At 52.1% G+C, this 18,461-nt stretch overlaps 1 protein-coding gene across 1 annotated transcript; it reads left to right on the top strand.

The window, feature by feature from the left end:
• Positions 1-1,437: 1,437 nt before the first annotated feature.
• PROK1 (prokineticin 1) lies at positions 1,438-6,057 on the top strand. Its single transcript, XM_029949755.1, has 3 exons — positions 1,438-1,509; positions 4,247-4,372; positions 5,938-6,057. Exons 1-3 carry the CDS (start codon positions 1,438-1,440, stop codon positions 6,055-6,057), a joined length of 318 nt encoding a protein of 105 aa, XP_029805615.1.
• Positions 6,058-18,461: the final 12,404 nt, after the last annotated feature.

The following is an 18,461-nucleotide window of genomic DNA, read 5'->3' as shown; positions in this document are numbered from 1 at the left end:
GGATGAATACTCACAAAACCCCACAATGTAAGTGGTACTATCACCCCCAGGCTAGAGATGAGAACACTGAGGTTTAGAGAGGTTGACAATATTCTCAGGGTCATCTGGGACCAGAGGTCAAAATGTCTTGCCTCTGGTGTCTAGCTCTTAGCTACTGTGCTGGTTCACCTCTCTCCTGCACTCCTAAGTGCCTGCCAGTGTTTCTATGTGAGACCCCTATTTCCCTGAGACACTCCAAGAAAGAACCATTTGATAGATGATTCAGTTTGGGGAAATACTGCAAATTACATTTCCTGCTTGGTGGCCTATGAAAGGCTCTGAAAAGTCCTGTAGTGAAAATCCTGGTTGAACTTCTGCAATCAGCGTTTCCTGAAGCATTGACTGTGGACACCTTTTATTTATTTACTGGTGTGTGTAACATCTATGAACACGCTGCAAAGCATACCTTGGAAACAATAGCTTTCATCCTTGGGGAGAGAAGCAGATTGTCTGACACGGCATTCCGGGAGCTCTCTCTGGGGTGGCTGGGGTGGGAAGTCTGGGACTAGGGGCTTCCTCTCCTGGCAGGAGGGCCCAGGCCTGAAGTCAGGTTCCCACGAGGCTGGCACCTGAACCCAACCTGTTTGCTCACCCACTGTCATGCTCACCCCCAAACCAGGAAGGCAGCGGCGAGGCTCCTGGCCCCCTTTCGCTGCACCCTGGCCCAAGCATGCTTTTTTTACAGAGATCCGTGCACCAGCTCATCTATTGTACTGGTGACTCTTGGTGTTTCTCCTGAGCTTCGTAGAGAGCAATTGCGTAGGTGTGCCTCTCAGAGACATCAGACCCACAAACCCGGCCTTGCTCTCTTACCATCTCATTTCTCTCTATTGGAATTTTCTCCCTCTGGAGGACCAGGGACGCTGCCTTACCCACTTGACTCCTCTTGGCCACCAGCTCTGTATAAAACATATGGTAAATGGTAAAGTCCCAGATAATTCTTGTTGCTTCACTGTGATGATCCTGTGTATTGCACCGTTTGGAGCAGGAAAGGATAGATGGTGATGTTGTAAATCCCTTAATTCATTGCCAGAGCCGCCCCCACCCCCACCCCGAGCAGAGTAGAGACGCCCCAGAGGCCGAGAAGACTATGGAGGGAAACGGACCTAACTGACTGCATCTCTATCTACAGAGCCGCTGTCGGCGTCCCAACGTGTTCATTTTTATTGGTTTTGATGGTGATTTGATGTCATCAGGAACTCAGGTCTCACGTTCGTCCCTGAGATCATCTGAATAGCACTGGTGACAAGGAAGGGAAGAGCAGAGACAGGCACCCACAGGCAGCCTGGATCGGACCATATAAATCTGGGAGGAGGGAGGGGGCCGGTCAGCGAGGCTGAGAGGGAGCAAGGGAGAGGCAGTGGAGCGGGAGGCGCTGTGCCTTCACCCCAAGTGACCATGAAAGGGGCCATGCGAGTCTCAGTCATGTTCCTTCTGGTGACTGTGTCGGACTGTGCCGTGATCACCGGGGTAAGTCCTCCAACTTCCTCTGCGCCCTGGGCTTGGTGGGGCTGTCAGGGTCTGCACGGGACGGGAACCAGCGACCGTGCAGGGGCCAAACCCCAAAAACCGTGGAGCCAGCCGTCAGCAGGCATTTTAGAGAGGCGCTTGGTTCCACACAATTTTCAGATTATTAGACCTCACTCTGCTAGACGGGAGCTACTTCTGAGCCGCTGTGGGTGAATCAAATCTAATTTTCAGCTGCATTGGGAGAACATCAAACATTTTGACGTTTAGACTTTTGGTAACACGAAGATTCCGATTGTGTAAGAAGGAATTCCTCTATAGAGTTGATTAGCACCCCCTGATTTATCTTTTGTGTAAATTTTGGTTTTTGTGTGAATCTGGTCCACATGTCAAGTTTAATTTACACAGCATGTTGACTGAATTAAAACGCGGCGACCTTCTTAACTTTAATTGGGGATGTTTAACCTCTGCTTTTTCGACTCTTAAGCAAGGATGCCTTGAAATTCTTTCCTTCCTTTATTATTTATGTGTTTTAGCCATGCCCGGTTCTGATAAGAACACTTGGCCGGGTGCACCTAAAAGCAAGCATCCGATAACAAGTAGAAATCTAGGCTCCCAGGGAAGGTTTGCCACACACAGAAGCTGCCTGTCTTTGAATTCAAAACACTCGGATTCTGGTTCTCTCGTAGCATTTTGGCTTTAACCCAAACCACCCTCAAATGTTTTATGGTGGTGGGACCGTTCTGACTAAAACAGATAGTAATACTTTACCTGAGCGCTTTCCAGATAAAAGCTGCCAGAAGAGGGGGCACCTGGGTGGCTCAGTCGGTTTAGCAACCTTGGTTCGTGGGTTCGAGCCCTGTGTCAGGCTCTGTGCTGACAGCTAGCTCAGAGCCTGGAGCCTGTCTTCAGATTCTGTGTCTCTCTCTTTGACTTTCCCCTGCTCACGCTGTCTCTCTCTCTCTCTCAAAAATAAATACGACATTAGAAAACAATTTTTTTTTAAAAAAGCTGCCAGAGGAAAAAAAAGAGGGAAATTTATTTTTTTCCATAGTCCCTCAACGTTTTACTAAACGTTTTTACACAGAGAATGGAAATATAGAAAAATGCCAAACAATTCCTAGAATCGTATTAGATTTAATGTTCAGAGAAGGAAAACTTCTTTCTTCTCCTTTTTTAAAGGAAAAAGACTGAGTTTCAAGGACGAACACGTATTAAAAGCAAGTCAATGCTTTTGCGAGCCAGAGCGTGAATAACATTGTTAGGGCAAAATTATACTTAATGAATGTCAGCTTCTGGATCCTCCTATAGTGTAGCTTGACCACCGGGGAGGCTGAGAACAAAGGAGGGAAGCCACCGAGGGGGAGGGGAGCTGAGGGTTGACCCTGATGCCCAGGTCACCTCGCTGTGTGAGCTCTAACATGTGGCCGAGTGGCGATGGGAAAATTCCTATCTAGCAAATCCTGCAGGGGGACCCTTTGAAAAACACAGTGAGAGAGAAATCTGGGGTGGAAGGAGATGCATGGCAGACATGCCCAGGAGAGTGTGGGACCTCGAGGGGTCAGGACCTCCCTCCATTATCCATGCCTGGCTGCTGTCGGAGGCGGACTCCTGGGAAGGGACTGGGAAGACATCATCACAAAGACCTGCTCCCTGCACAGTGACCAACCTGAATTCAGGCTTGGATGGTTCCTCCTGCCAGAGCAGGTCAACGACGCCCCACCTCTGTGGGAGAAGAGTCAGTTGGAGTCTGCTTGGCCTTAACCCTGGGCTTTGAGGGGCTGGTCGGTGTGTGAGATATGCCCTCACTGGGCTGGAGACCTGCATGGCCAGGAGACTGCCTCCTGCGCCTCTTCTGGGTGACAAGCAGACCCTGCACCCCCACTTTCCCTCCTAGGGCTGAGCAAGCAGGCTGGGCAGTTCCTGCCAGGTCCCAGGCAGGCAACCAGAGCACACTCCATGGCCTTCTGTTGGAGAAGAAAAGTGAATAAAAACCGAGCCAGGAGTGTCAGCCCGGATAAGCCACAAAGCTTCTCTGCAAGTGGAAAGATTGGGAGCTTCTCCATCGTGGCTCCACTTGAGTCTGGAGCAGCTCAGAGGTTGATTTTGTGTAAAGCAGGCTTGTGTGGCCTTCATTTCAAATGGCAACTTCCAGAAACCAGGCAAGGCTGCCCAGCCCAACCCAGAGGGGTCCATCCCTACCTGGGGGTCAAGGAGGCCAGGGGGAGACACCGGTTCTCTGGGGGTGCTGGACTGTCAGTTGAGGCTGGGACTCTGGTGAGGGCCAAGATGGGGCCAGCAGCAACCCCCGGGGTGGGGTCATGGTTGGAGAGTCTGGTCCAACGAAACAGCACTGACCACCTAGGGGCGTGGGCTATGCCCCTCCCACCTCTGGGAATTCAAATTAATCTGATGTCACAAGTGTCCCTTGAGCATTCCCCAGTGCTGCAAGAGTTGTGTCTCCTAACCTCTAGATTTGTCAGGAGGGTTGCCCCCCTACTGGCGGCCTCAACAGAGCTTGGAGGGGTCCTCAGATGTAGTTGTGCTGTCCTGCAGAGCCCTAAGCATTCTGTTGTGAGCAGAGCAAGAGCGAGAATGTGCTGCCCAAGGTATGAGGCTGAGGTGAGGGGCACTGCTGCAGCCCCTCCTGGCCATCGGGGTTTCCGGAGGTACCTCTTCCTTCTGGTTTCTCTTGAATGGCACTAATGGGCACTAACGACCCCTCTGTCTCCCATCACAGGCCTGTGAGCGGGATGTGCAGTGTGGGGCGGGCACCTGCTGTGCCGTCAGCCTGTGGCTGCGTGGGCTCCGGATGTGCACCCCGCTGGGGCGGGCAGGAGAGGAGTGTCACCCGGGCAGCCATAAGGTACCGCATGGACTTGCTCAGGACATGATCCAACGACACGGCTGGGACCGGACACCGATTTTCAGACTTTGACTCGACTAACACCTCATGGATGTTGGGCACTGCCTCCTTGCTTTTTCGAGAAAGCCTGGGGTACAGTGGGGGGCACTATTTACACAGCCTGTTAGACCTGTGGACCGGATCACCAGCTGCTCATCTGTGATGTGTGGTCTCGGGCAATTAGCATGACGGCTCTGGGCCTCTGTCACCTCATGTATACAAGGGGCGTAGAGAGATTACCCCTGAAGTTTCTTTCAGATCTGAATATAAATTCAGATTCTCAAAGGGTCCTGAATGGCCTCTGCCCCTAGGACCCTTTCATCAAGAACATCCAAAAAGGGCCTTCCATCCAAGGCCTGGTTAGGGTGAGGCAGGCCCTGGGCCCAGCGCATATGCTTTCAGGAGGCGCTCACTCTTTGGGGCCCCACACACCTGACTGCTCTGCTCCCTGTCCACTGACAGGCAGCTCCCAGCCCAGGGGCTTTCAAAGGGTCATGAGGTCTTTGCTTCTGAATGAGGTCTTTTGCTTCCAGGTACGGGAGCAGCCGCAGGTATGCACGGGGACCCATGTGTCTGCCACCTTCCCCGGGCTTTCTGTGGTTCAAGAGTCCTCTGTGCTCCTTGGGTGGGGGGAGGGTAGGTCTACACTCAGGAGCCCTGATTTCTTCTGGGGTCAGAGCATCCTCCTGTAGTCCCTCCCCCCAGCTGTAGCTGCTTGGGGGATAGGGAGGTGCAGCCGAGTCAAGGGCACAGCGTGGCAGTCCTTGCCGCCTTGGGGCGTGTCAGCTGGTTCAGCTGCAGACCTACATTCCCAAAGGGGACCTCAGTGACAATGAACCACGTGCCACTTTTCAGACTTCCTGTTTTTGCAAATACATAGTTTAAACCTTCTTTACAACCATCTCTGGTAGATACTACTATGAACCCATTTTGAGGATGGTAATACCCATTTTTTAACACAGAGATTAAAGGACTCACCAGTTGTCACACAGCTGGGAAGTGGCAGTCCTGGGACTTGAGCCCTGGCCAGTCTGACACTGTCTATGGTCGTAACCGTTCCTATTCACCCTCCCTTGAGGAAACCTCAGTGGTCTAGCCTCTGGCGAGAGTCACAGGGCACAGACCGGGTCTGTCTTGTCCGCACCTGCATCCCTGGCACCTGCTAGCATCAAGCTCCTGATGAAGGAGCTTGAAGTGCTATCCAGTCAATAACTGTGCGTGCACACATTCACGTGGCTATTGGGTCCGAGAGGGGAGCTGGCTGGGAACTGTTAGTGTTTGCGGAATTTTAAGGTTGGAGTGGATAGCACAGTGCGGTGGCCAATTAAATGGTCTCGAGAGCCGGAGGGTCTGGGTTCAAATCCGGCCTCCTCCACAAATTAGCCATGTGATCTTGGCATGCTGCTCAGCCTCTCTATGCCTCGATTTCCTCTGTGGAGGAATGAGACACTCACCAGAGCTGGGAGGGGCTTCTGGCCCACATCCCTTACGGTGAAGGTGACATCCTTTTTCTCCTCTTTCTCCAGGTCCCCTTCTTCAGAAAACGCCAGCACCACACCTGCCCTTGCCTGCCCAACCTACTGTGCGCTAGGTGCCCGGACGGCAGGTACCGCTGCTCCATGGACTTGAAGAGCATCACCTTCTAGGAGCCCATCTGCTGTGGCCACACCTCTGCATGAACACAGCCTGCGGTGGTCTCTTATGGATTTTGATTTCTGCCATGTGGCCCAGCTCCCCCGCCGCCCTGTCCCAGTCCCCAGACTGCCTCCCCCATACCTCCTCCCCGGCACACGTCTGTGTATTCATGCTGACACACACCCGGGGTCTGGCAGGCTGGCCTGGGGTGTCCCGGCCTAGGGCTGTGTCCCAGCGGCAGCCCGAGGGGTTGTACGTAGCAAGAAGGGTCTTGTTTCCCTTAGCTCCTGCCTTGTTCACCTGTCTGCTCCTTGGAAGTGACTTGTCCTCCTTCCAGGGCCCACCTGTCCCCCTCCCTGCATGTGCTCTTCTGTCGGAACTTGCCCTGCCCAGCACAGCCCCTTAGTGCGCTGCTCTGAGTCATAGATCCGGGCCTGAGCCTCAGGCCCTTTCTGTGAGGCCTGGGAGTGTCAACCTGGGAGTTGTTCATCTCCCCTTGACTGACTAACTCCTCAGTTTTGAGCCACGGGCCCAAGGTCAGTCCTTCCGGGCACGCAGTGGGCAATAACCTCATGGCAGGTGAGGGGAGCTGCCAAACCAGAGCTGCATGGCCTCCCAAACCCCGCCCAGCACCCCTTACCAGTTAAGCAGGAAAGCCCCCAGTTGCTACTACCTCTCTCTAAAATGCAAGCGGCGGCAGTTTAATCTAATTAGCCATTGACATTTTAGGAGGCAATTTGGGAGTGACCTCCAGCTCCTTTCCAAAGATCAGCCCCTGGGAGCATGTCTGTGACCTTGAGGACCAAGGGCTGCTGCTCAGCTGGAGGCAGGGGCGTAAGGCCGGAAGGGAGGCAGCAGGCAGCGACACGGATTTTGGATACAGGGGTGGGTGCAACTACCACCAAGGGCCTGGGCTGCACAGGCACCACACCCAGATAAGGCATCTTCCTGAAGTTCAAAGCTGTTTTTCTGGGAGCTGTGTCCCTGGCCTCCATTGTCATCTAAAACGCAGCCACTCTAAGGTCCTCATATCTGGACCCTGTTCGAGGCTCACCCAGGACAGCGGTGACGCCAGAAGCTGCATGCGCTGACCTGTGCCCTGCAGAATAAAACCATGACATGAGGCAAATGGCTGTCGTGTTCTTGCTGTGGCGGTGACAGGGACGTGGGGCTAGGAGGGGGGCAGGACCGGGCCTTTGCCTGGGGGGGGGGGCGGGGATGCCATTGCTGTCCCCCTACCATCCAGGGCAATTTTTTTTTTGAGGACGTAGACTTGGAGTTTCTTTGAACGGTGATAGGCAGTGTGCTCTGGGCAGGGGAAGCGCCGCTCAGGTCTGTGACTCAGGTGCATTGCTGGGCTGGAGGCAGGAAAGGGGCGTCTGGGTAGGGGCTCCATTGGCGAGATCTGGATGATTTGAAAGTCCCGTTTCTGCAACTTAGTCCCTTTTGCTTGGTGTCCAGTTCTTGATGTCACCAGATCAGCATGTGTGGGGTGAAGAAGTCCGTATCAGGATGGTCCTGAGGCTATGTCTGAACCCAGGGGCTGGGAGCATCTCTTAAGTGCCAGACTGCTGTCTCCACGGCCCCTCCTCCCCTCAAGTCCTCACCTAGAAAAATGCAAAATGTAAAATTAAAGTACATTGTATCCTGTGTTTCTCAGAAGCCTCCAAATGCATTGTAGTTCCTGAGGCCCTGGAGGCTCCCACCCTCCCTCGTTGGCCCTTGACCTGTGAGAGCCTTGCTCAGGGGTGCTCAGGACAGGCTTTACAGCAGGACCCACTCAGGCCAGGCCTGGGCCCCACTTAGGGGTGGGTGTTGTTTTCAGCTCCTTTGACAGATCTTGCTGACTTTTGCTCCTTGCAGCCTGTGAATCTTTTGCCCAGGCCCAGGACAAGGCTCAGCTATGGGACATAGAGCTCCTTTCCACCTCCAGGGTCCCAATCTGCCCATCCTTTTCCTGTGGGTCCCCAAATACCGCCCATCGCTGCTGCTGGGTCATGCTGGTGTCCCGGGCCCTTCCCGATCCTGCCGCGCCCTCTGCAGGCAGAGCCACCCTGGAGAAGGTGCCAGCCAAGTGCCTCAGCACAGCGGTGATGCGGCGTTCCCCCCCGCCGCCCCCCCAGCCCCATCTCTGACCAGTCTGCTGACCCCGGTTAATCGAACTGGAACAATTCTCATTTTTTATAGCAGAATGCTGAACTGTCCCAGTTCCCTGCCGCTTTTCCCCCCCTAAAGACTGAAGAGCAGAAAGGAGAGGGTTGGAGGGGGTAAGAAAAGTGTATTTGTGAGAATTCTTTACATTTGAGAATATATTCTTCAAAATTATAAAAACAATCTACTTATAAGAATAATATATCCATAATAAAGATGTATTCTAGAAGGATTAAATTAGATCAGGTTTAGATGAAATGGACACCCTTTAAGGATTCTGGTCCCTTTCAATTAAAATCTTACATCCCCTTAGTCCCCGGACCTTTCCTCCCCGAAGAGTGGAGTCTAGTGCCATCTAGTGGCCAATATGGGAATGGCATGGAAGGGTCAAAGATGCACCTGTCTCAAAGCAGGTTCCCAGATGTCCCAAGTATTAGATTCAACCAGTGGCTTAGACGGAGAATTCTTCCACTTGTGGAAAGAAATCTGGCACCCTACGAAGCACAAGGAAAATACTTAATTGTCCCTATGGGTCCCGTCCCACCTAGACACCACTTTCTTAGAAGCTGCTGTCGCCTTCGGTGAGACATCTCTCCCAGCTCCTCCAGGAATGGGAACATGGAGGTGGGTAGGGCCAGACTAGGATGATGGGATGGTCCTTCCCCCAACCTGTGCTCCAGAACACAGAACTGGAGGCATTGCCTCACTCACTGAATCTCCACTTTTTCAGCTTGTCACCTGGGTTAGTGCTTCCATCACCCCCAAGATCGAATTCAGAATCTCAAGCGCAGTCAGACTTTTTCTCTCTTCTACTGTCTTTTCTCCCTGCAGCCATGGTCAAGTCTAAGCAATCATCTTTCCCAGCATGGCCTGTGGTAACTTCTTCCAAGCTATTCTCTGTGCCTCCAAGTTTTCTCCTTAAAATCCACCCTGGCATGTCTACCAGTCATCTTTCTGGGCAGCACCTTTACCTGGGTTGCGCTCCCTGACAGCCCTTCCCAGCCCCCTTCTCAGCCCCAAAAGAGAAAGCCCAAATCTTGGCAGGGAGCCAAAAACCCCTGCCTACCCTTTCTATGCCTCTCCCATGCTCCTCACCTGGCTTCCCGGCTTCAGGACTGCCTGCAGTGTGTGAAAGATGTCACATGTGTCTTTGCCCAGGCTCTTCTTCTATGGGAAATGTTCTGCTCCTCTCCTGGTGTCTGGTGACTTCAACATCTCCTTCAAGAACCACTCAAATGCACCTCCCATCCCGCCGCATCCATCAACACAAAAACACACTTCAGGCATCGAGTTGGCACCTGCTTTTAGGGGGCCATGCCTAGGCCAGCCTCCACCCGAGAGGAAAGGAAGGGCAGTGCCTGAGTCCTGCTTGTGTCCTAGGGTTGAGTAGTGGGGGGCGGGGTCAGAGTAGCTGCATAGCCAGAGGATGGAGGCCTCGCCTGGGGACAGACACCCCCCCCCAGCCTGTCTCTCAGTGGCCTCACTTCCCAGAACCTGGGCTCCCCTCCTGTGTTCAGACTGCATCCTTGGGACATGAGGCCCAGGGACTGAGAAGGACCCAGCCTGAGGGTGTGGGGTGGGAGGGCAGGAGGGGGGTTCCGGGCCCAGCTCACTGCCAGGTGCCTGCACCTCCCTCACAGCCTGTCGGCCACAGATACCTGTATTTACCCGGGCCAGAGGCTGCTCTGTGACACAGCTGGCTTCCAGATATGGGGGCCAGGGTTTTCTCATCACCAACCAAGCCCAGTACCAGGTATACCAAGTCCAAGTACCAGGGGTACTGAGTACTTGGCAAAGGACTTTGGTGGGCTACCTGCCTCCTGTGAGCCCCTCTCCAGATCCAAATTACACAAGGCAGTGCCCTCCTGCCCCTGCACTGTCCTCTGTCACTGAAGGCAGAAGGGAGATGGGGGAGGAAGTGGGGGGTGGGCCTGCCTGGGCCAGACCCCTCCTACAAATCAGGGTGGAGACCCTGGACCTGACGACATGGCTGGCTTTCAAGACCCGAACCTGGATCCATGCTATGGATGGGGAGGATGGCGGAACACCTTGGCAGATCTGAAGGGAGGACCCACAGGGGATTGAGACGTTTCTGGCCACCTGAAGTGGAACCTCGGTCAATTAACTAATTAATTAATGACCAGTCTATTAGCTAAGGGGTCCCTTTATTGTATGGCAAACAAAGGACTATGAGCTGTTGGAAGACAGAGACGTGGTTTTCTCCTGTGTCTTGTGCCTGGCATAGAGCTGTGCTCTACAGACATTTACTGAATGAATGAATGGATTAATGAATGAGTGAATGAATGAAAAGCAGCAGCAGCACTTCCTAGCAGGAGGCAGGCTGGTGAGGCTCTCAGGGGCCCCTGGGGCATGGGGTCCTATAGCTGCCTCTCCCCCCAGACTCCCCACACCCCAGTGCTCACCCCACTGTCCCTTTGCAGATTCTCCCTCACCAAGGGGAGGGCTTTGGAGGCCCTGGAGATTGGGAGAGCCATACACAGAGTCCATGGCAGCCGTGGGGAACCAGGATGGGCCTCCGAGGGCAAAGCAACGGTGGGAAAGTGCAGAACTGTCGTCTGCTTGTGAGCGTGAAAATTATGAATTATACAAGTTACATTGACTTCTGTTCTACAAATAGACGTTCTACAAAGATGAAAAAGGACCCTCCTGTCTAGGAGAAGAGTAGTTGAAGGAAGGGCAGAGGAAGGGGACGAGGCAGGGGAGGTGTCGCCAGTCTGGGATGGAGCTGACCTGAGCAAGGGGAGGGCCTGAGGGAAGCTAGGTGTGCCAGCATGGGGGGTCTCCCTCATGGGGACTAAGGGCCAGACACGGACTGAATGGAGGGCAGAGGCCAGAGCCGGCATCTGTATGGAGCTCTCCCAAGGGCCTGAAATGCTAGAGGATTCACTGGAAATCTGCTGCTAAGCCCTACTCCTCGCTGAGTAACGATGAACTCGAGATAGTAGAGTGGATAGGACTCCAGCTAGGGGCCCCTGGGCCAGCCCACGAGGGCATGTGGATCACTGCCTCTCCTATGCACTTCTGCCCACCAGGCTCCAGGGGGCGTTGCGCAGAAGTGAGACAAACGGAGGAAGCTGGAAGCTTCCCTCAGCTAAAAAGGGAGGTCAACTGAGCGGAGGCTCAGGGCTGGGAAGCCTGCCTCAGAGCAGAGTCTGCACAGCAAACCCACGGTTGTATTTCGACTATGGATTTACCTAGGATGGCTTTGAATGGGGGGGGGGTGGCGGGTAAGTGAGCCTAGGCCTCAAGCCACCCCAAAGGGTAACACTTGGGATTCTGGCTCTTTCAGAGCGTTGACAATGATAAGCCCTGGGTTCGAGAAATTGCTATTTGAAAATTTGCCCTGTGTCTGGTCTTGCACCAGCCCAAGAGTCAATCTGGAAGAATTCATCTGGAATGTGCCAAAGACACAGACCCCACCGGAAAAGGAAGGAAGTGCAAGGTGGCCCCGGGGCCTGCTCTCTGTAGGGATTTCTTCCACCCTTTTCAGTGGGGAAGGAGAAAGGAGAGTGAGGAACTGTCTTTACACCAACAAGTTTCCTCCATCAACTGGAAATAAAAGTTGCTGTGCCCACTGTGCCCAGGAACCCACAGCGTGGATGGACCTTGAAAATACTGTGCTGGGCAGCCTGGTGGCTCCTTCAGTTAAGCGTCTGACTCTTCATTTCAGCTCACATCATGATCTCACAGTTTGGGGCATCTGAGCCCTGCGTCAGGCTCTGCGCTGACCGCTTGGAGCCTGCTTGGGATTCTCCCTCTTTATCTCTCTACACCCCACCCCTGCTCACTCTCTCTCTCACAAAAATAAATAAATAAACTTAAAAATATATATTATTTAAAAAATTCTTTTAATGTTTATTTTTGAGAGAGAGACAGAGAGAGAGAGAGAGAGGGAGAGAGAGCATGAATTGGGGAGGGGCAGACAGAGAGGGAGACACAGAATCCAAAGCAGGTTCCAGGGTCTGAGCTGTCAGCACAGAGCCTGACACAGGGCTTGAATTCATGAGCTTGTGAGATCTTGACCTGAACCAAAGTCAAGGCCTAACCGACTGAACTACCCAGGCGCCCCAATATATATATATATGTTAAATATATATATTATAATTTATAATTTATAAATATATAAAATAAATTATATATATTAAAGAAAATACTGTGCTAAGTGTAAGAGGCCAGACACAAAAGACCACACCTTGTGTGACCCTCCTTATATGAAATGCCCACAAGGGGCAAATCTCTAAAGACAGAAAGTAGGTTGGTCCTTGCCTAGAGCTGAGTGTAGGAAAGCAGAGAGTGACTGTTGGTGGTACCGGGCTTCTTTTGGGGATGGCAAGAACGTTCTAAAATTAGGCTGTGGTGATGGCTGTATAGCTGTGAATAGCCAAAGGAATATGGAATTATACGTGTTAAATGGATGAATTCGCATGGAGTGTGAATTATTTCACAAAGAAACTGTTTAAAAAAATAAATATTAATATCCATAAAGTGAAAAAAAGAAAACTCTCCGACTTCAGTTGGCAGGGAATGGCCGGTGTGCAGGCTGAAGAGAGACAGGCTGCTCCGTCTCTGCGCAGCTCGCGGCTGGACACAATGGCCCGGGTTCAGTGGAACCAGGGCTCAGCTTCCGAGGTGTGGTGCGTGCGGGCACCTGGGAGGTCCTCAGGGTCTCGGGCACAACAGGACTGGGATGTTCTAGGCTGGGGAATGATTTCGTGTCCCTCAGTGTTCATTCAAGGTTTATTTTGTGGGCCAGGAGAAACATGTACCAAATACGGCATTTGTAATGAGTGAGCATTTGTAATGAGTGGCCGGCTTCCTGAATGGTATAGGAAATTGTTTACAATTTGGATAATAAAAGAAATCCCTCGTTTGCAGCACAAAAGCGCTGCACTGTGCACAGTGCAGTTGGGGCTTTCGGTTCACTGGGACTGCATCTGGAAATGAGTTTCAGCTGGCCCTGGAGTGACGTGGTCTTCTAGCTCTTCCTCAGTCCCTACATGTGCAGGATGTCCCCTGCAACGAGTGTTGTTTTAGTTTTTTTTTAATTTTTTAATGTTTACTTATTTTTGAGAGAGAAAGAGAGAGGCAGAAAGCTAGCAAGGGAGGGTGGAGAGAGGGAGACACAGAATCAGAAGCAGGCTCCAGGCTCTGAGCTGTCAGCACAGAGCCTGATGCGGGGCTCGAACTCATGAACCGTGAGATCATGACTTGAGCCAAAGTCAGATGCTCAACTGACTGAGCCCCCCAGGCACCCCAAGAGTGTTTTTATTTGACTGCAGCTGGGCACTGACCACATTGGAAGAAGCAGAGGAGTTCCTAGGTAGCAGCTGAGTTAACTGGCACCTAGCCAGTTCCAGGGATGTTTGTGCCTCTTAAAGAACTGTACCCTGGACAAGCTGACCCTGGGTAGGAACAAGGTTGAAATATGACCCATTCCTTGTTCTAATCCTGGTCAGGGCCATTCCTAGCCTCGGAAGCCCAGAGGTTCAGAGTCGCCAGGAGAACAACTTTTAGTTAGTGTCAGGCTTAGAAGTTTAACAATAGCAAACGGATGGAGTTCAGAATGGCAGAGGGATTGCAATTCTGGACAAGCACACTTTGGTGAGCCAGGGGCAAGTCCAGAGCTCCCAGGAGGACAGCGTCCTTTTATAGAGGAAAGGGGAAAGTTGGAGGCATTTATTTGAAACAAATTTCATTGGAGGAAAATGGGAGTTCAAAGTGGTGGCAGCTTCCCATTGGCTGCAGGCGGGCAGCTTGCTGTTGCTGGGCTGAGGAAATCTTCCTTCTTCCTGTTGGACGATGCAAGCTTCCAGGATGTTCATGAGACCTCTCCCTTCTTGACTTCCCGACTCTGTTTTGAAGGAGCTTTCTTTCACATTCATTTTCAGGGTGGGGAAAGATTGGGCTTCACCCTCAGCTCTCCTGAGGCCCCTCTCTCCTGAGGCCTTCCTCTCAAAGTTTACAAAGAAAGGGCCTGGGGAGCCTGCAGCGGGCTAGGAACCTGAGGGCGCGGGGCTTGGGCCTCAAGAAGACACTTGGTTCAGGTCACAGGAGGGACATGGTTTATGGCCCTCTGTCCCGAAGATTCTTATCTTTGCCTCTGCCTACTTGGAAGTCCTTGGTGCCCCATGGTTCACAGGGACATTGATTTCATTTAAATATTAGTGCACTTTGGGGGCGCCTGGGTGGCTCAGTTTGTTAAGTGACTGACTTCAGCTTAAGTCACAATCTAGCAGTTCGTGAGTTTGAGCCCTGTGTCAGGCTCTGTGCTGACAGTGCAGAGCCTGGAGCCTGCTTCAGATTCTGTGTCTCCCTTTCTCTCTGCCCCTTTCCCACTCACATGTTGTCTCTCTCAGAAGAAAGTAAACATTAAAAATTTAAAAAAATATTTGTGCACTTTGGAGATAGAGCCTGGGTGCTGCCCTCAGAAGGGATCAGAGCGTCCACAGCACCTCCCCTTGTCTGAGGCAAGAGAAAGCTCCTGGACAAAGTAGGGGAATCTTTACTTTGGGGCCAAAGACTCTTGAGGAGGATTAAGTAGGTCTAAACAGAGAGAAACACTGATGAGTAAGAATCCGTGGGCACAGTTCTGACAGAGACAAGGCGTAGAGGAGCCTGTGAAATTCTGTCACAAAACTAAGCCCTGAAGACTAAGTAAACAAACATGTTAAATGGCAGCTTGACATTTTCTTGTCATTTCGCATTTTGCTCTGTTGGTATTTCTCATGGAATTAGCAGCAAAGTTACCTTGTTTATGTTTCCTGAAAAGTGGTACAGCACAGTGGCTCATAGCACAAACTGTGCGAGTTTGAATCCTGGTCAGGCTACTTACTAGCTAGGGACTTTGGGCAAGTTACTAAACTTCAGTAACTACCTCAGTGTCCCCAGCTGTAAAATGGCAATAATAATAATAGTACCTGCTTTTTAGCGTTGGTGCGTTAGTGCATGCCAAGTGCTTAGGACAGGCTGTGCACACAGAAGCACATTGGGAGTGCTTTTCACTTTCTTGTTTATTTGTTTATGTTTATTTTTATGTATCTTTGAGGGGAGAAGGGCAGAGAGAGAGAAAGAGAGAGAGAGAGAGAGAGAGAATCCCAAGTAGTCTCCGCACTGTTAGCTCAGAGCCCGACACGAGGCCTGAACCCATGAACCATGCGATCATGACCTGAGCCAAAACCAAGAGTCAGATGCTTAACTGACTGAGCCACTCAGGTGCCCCACTCTTTTGTTTATTGCTGAAAACCTCTTGGACAGTTGGCCCTGCCCCGTGCTTGCCCCCCTTGGACCTGGTTCACCACGCCAAGGTTACCTGGAGGCATCTCCTGGGTGTTCTTCAGTTCCCAGAATTGGAACGTGGTAGGAAGAAACTACAGTTTGTCCAGATCATGTTCTGTTAATATTATGCAGTTCAGAGACACACGTGTAGGGAGGCAGAGCTCAGTAACAACTCTGTTTGGGAACATAGATAGGCAAATCTTATCGTGGTGCCTCTTAATACCTTGACTAAACACATGAGTCACTGTTTTAAAGCAAAATGAATGTTTGCTCAATATGGGTTATGATCTTAATACTGTGCTACTCAATTTCGTTTTGCCAGAAAAAGCATAAGGAGAGTGGGCTCTGAATTCCATCCTGGCTCTTCTCTAATTGGGGTCAAATTAAACCTCTCAGGGGCGCCTGGGTGGCTCAGTCAGTTGAGCATCCGTCTTCGGCTCAGGTCATGATCTCATGGTTCGTGGGTTTGAGCCCCGTGTCAGGCTCTGTGCTGACAGCTAGCTCAGAGCCTGGAGCCTGTCTTCAGATTCTCTGTCTCCCTCTCTCTCTGACCCTCTCTTGCTCATGCTGTCTCTCTCTCCCTCTCTCAAAAATAAATAAAACATTTTTAAACATTTCAAATTAAACTTGCTGAAGTCTGTGTGTGCTGGTACTGGCCAGGTCTCATTGTGGCTGGTGGCTACCCCTGCGACCCAGGAGCGGGAAGCACTAGGAAATGTCATTTAACCCCATAAACTTGCAGTCCCCAAGCTCCACTGTGCACATAAGCACCAAAGGAAGATGTCAGAATGCTGAGTCCTGGAGACTTGGATTTGAGGGTCCCTTTAAAAAGCCCTTCTCTGGCCATGGAGCAGCAGGCAGTGCCTGAACCTCCTCCCTGAGGGAAACCCTGCCCTCGTCACCCTAATCTTTGGAGGAAATCGATTAGTCATATAATGAAGTTCTGTCTTTCCAGGGGAATGGAGAAGCTAGTTTCCATTAGGAAAAGTCAACCTAGAGTACAATCTCAACGACTAGAGGGGCCCTGGTTGGCTCAGTTAGTTGGGCGTCAGACTTTGGCTCAGGTAATGATCTCATGGTTTGTGAGTTTGAGCCTCGCATGGAGCTCTGTGCTGACAGCTCAGAGCCTGCTTCAGATTCTGTCTCTCTCTGCCTCTCCTTCACTCATGATCTACCTCTCTTTCTCATTCAAAAATAAACAAACATTAAAAAAATTGAAAACAGAAACAGAAAACAAGGACTAGCAAGACAGGAGGGGGCTGGAAAGGGGGTGTGTGTGGCTATGCCTGTGTCTGCATCCTTCCAGAATTAGGTTTCAAAGGGGACACCATTGCCCCTGTGGAGATCTGTATCATCAGCGCGGCAAAGCAGAAAGAGGAATACAAAGACAGGGTGACAATGGATCAGAGTGGTTAGACCCCGCCAGGGGGCTGTAATTTCTGCTCACTTCCAGGCCAACAGCAGGGCCCACACCTGGATGCTAGAAAGCCCTGCAGGTGAGCAGACGCGTGTGATGCCCCGAGGTCCCAGCCAGGAGCCCAACACCCGTCTTGCGTGTGCTCCCCAGTCCCTAGCTGGGTCCCAGCAGGGAGAGGGAGTGACAGGGATCTGACCCACCAAATGGGATGCTCCGTGTCTGGAGGCAGTGTTAGGAAGTCAGGCAGCAGAAAAATGGAGCCTGGCCCTCGGCTAGGGATCCCCTACTCCAGAGCCTGCTGGGGGGGTGTTTTAGTGAGTAGCCCCCTGGGCAGACAGTGCACACTTGCTCCTAGGTGTGCCCCTCAAATGCTTGAAAGCTTACTGTGCCAGGTGTGCCCTTTTGGTCTCGTTAGTGTCCAAGAAAGGACAGGGTCCGTGAGGCAGGGTCTGAGGGAAGACTCGGGAGTGTTCTCAGGGCAAACTAAGCCCTGGGGAGCTGTGGGCCCAGCCGGGCAGCTGGAGAAAGAAGGGAGAGAAGGTTCTTGCTCCCTGCTGCGGTTCTGTGGGGATGAGATGGGCCCCCAGCTCCTAACTAGCCAGGGATTGCTGTGAAATGACTAAGTGGTGCACTATTAGTGGTCTGCTCTCAGGATATTCATTTTCTTCGTGTCCTTAGGGCCCTGGGTGTGCATTGGAAAGCATGCCTCCAGTCACCACGGCCCTGGGCAGCCTGTGCCCTCCTAGGAGACCTGGGTTGGCGGAGACATGTGGAGACAGCCTGATGGCAAAGCGTGTGGGCCAGCGGGGGCTTTGCTGGCTTGCCCCGGAGATGCCCTGAGCCCTTGGGCAGCTGGCCCCCAGCATCTCCTGCCCTCCTTCCCAGACACCACCCTCCCCGTCTCCCAGCTGCCTTCTCCACTCCACGAGGTGCTTTGTCCTCTCCCTGCCCTTCTGTCGGGTGGTCTAATTTTTCCTGGTAGCACCAGGGTCAGAGCTGCAGTTTCTCAGCTCAGCTAGCTCCCTGAGGGGTCAGGCAGCTCCCAGGGTCTGTTTTCCATACGTGGTGTGTGGGGACAATAATTCTCGATGCCTCATAGGGTTGTCAGGAAGAGTACTTTCTGTGGTGGTGGCCCTCCTCTGGTAGGTACCCAACATCCTGTGCCTCATCCCAGAGCCTCTGGATGGGAACTGTTGGACTTTTTGTAGCTCAAGAATGCTTGGAAAGGGATTAAGCAATGAGACTCCAGTAACTCACTCTTCTTAGACTCTGCCCACCACTTGCTAACTGAATGACCTCAGGGAACCAGCTTCTCTAACCTCAGTTTCCTCCTGGAGAGAACACTGTTCCCACTAGAACTTACTTTACAGGGATGCTGTGGGGACAGGATGAGATGGTGTCAGCCCTGGGCCCAGCATGTAGCGGACACACAGCTGTGATTACGGCATAAGCTTGAGGATGGAAAGTGGCTGTCGGCTGGAATGAATTTCTCTTCTGTTTATGTAAAGCAGTTGCTTCCCTTCTTCAATAGAAGGTGGTGTCTGCACCGAT

This window comes from Suricata suricatta, chromosome 8, assembly GCF_006229205.1.
Source record: "Suricata suricatta isolate VVHF042 chromosome 8, meerkat_22Aug2017_6uvM2_HiC, whole genome shotgun sequence".
Lineage (NCBI taxonomy): Eukaryota > Metazoa > Chordata > Mammalia > Carnivora > Herpestidae > Suricata > Suricata suricatta.
This window is presented reverse-complemented; position numbering and strand designations above follow the sequence as displayed.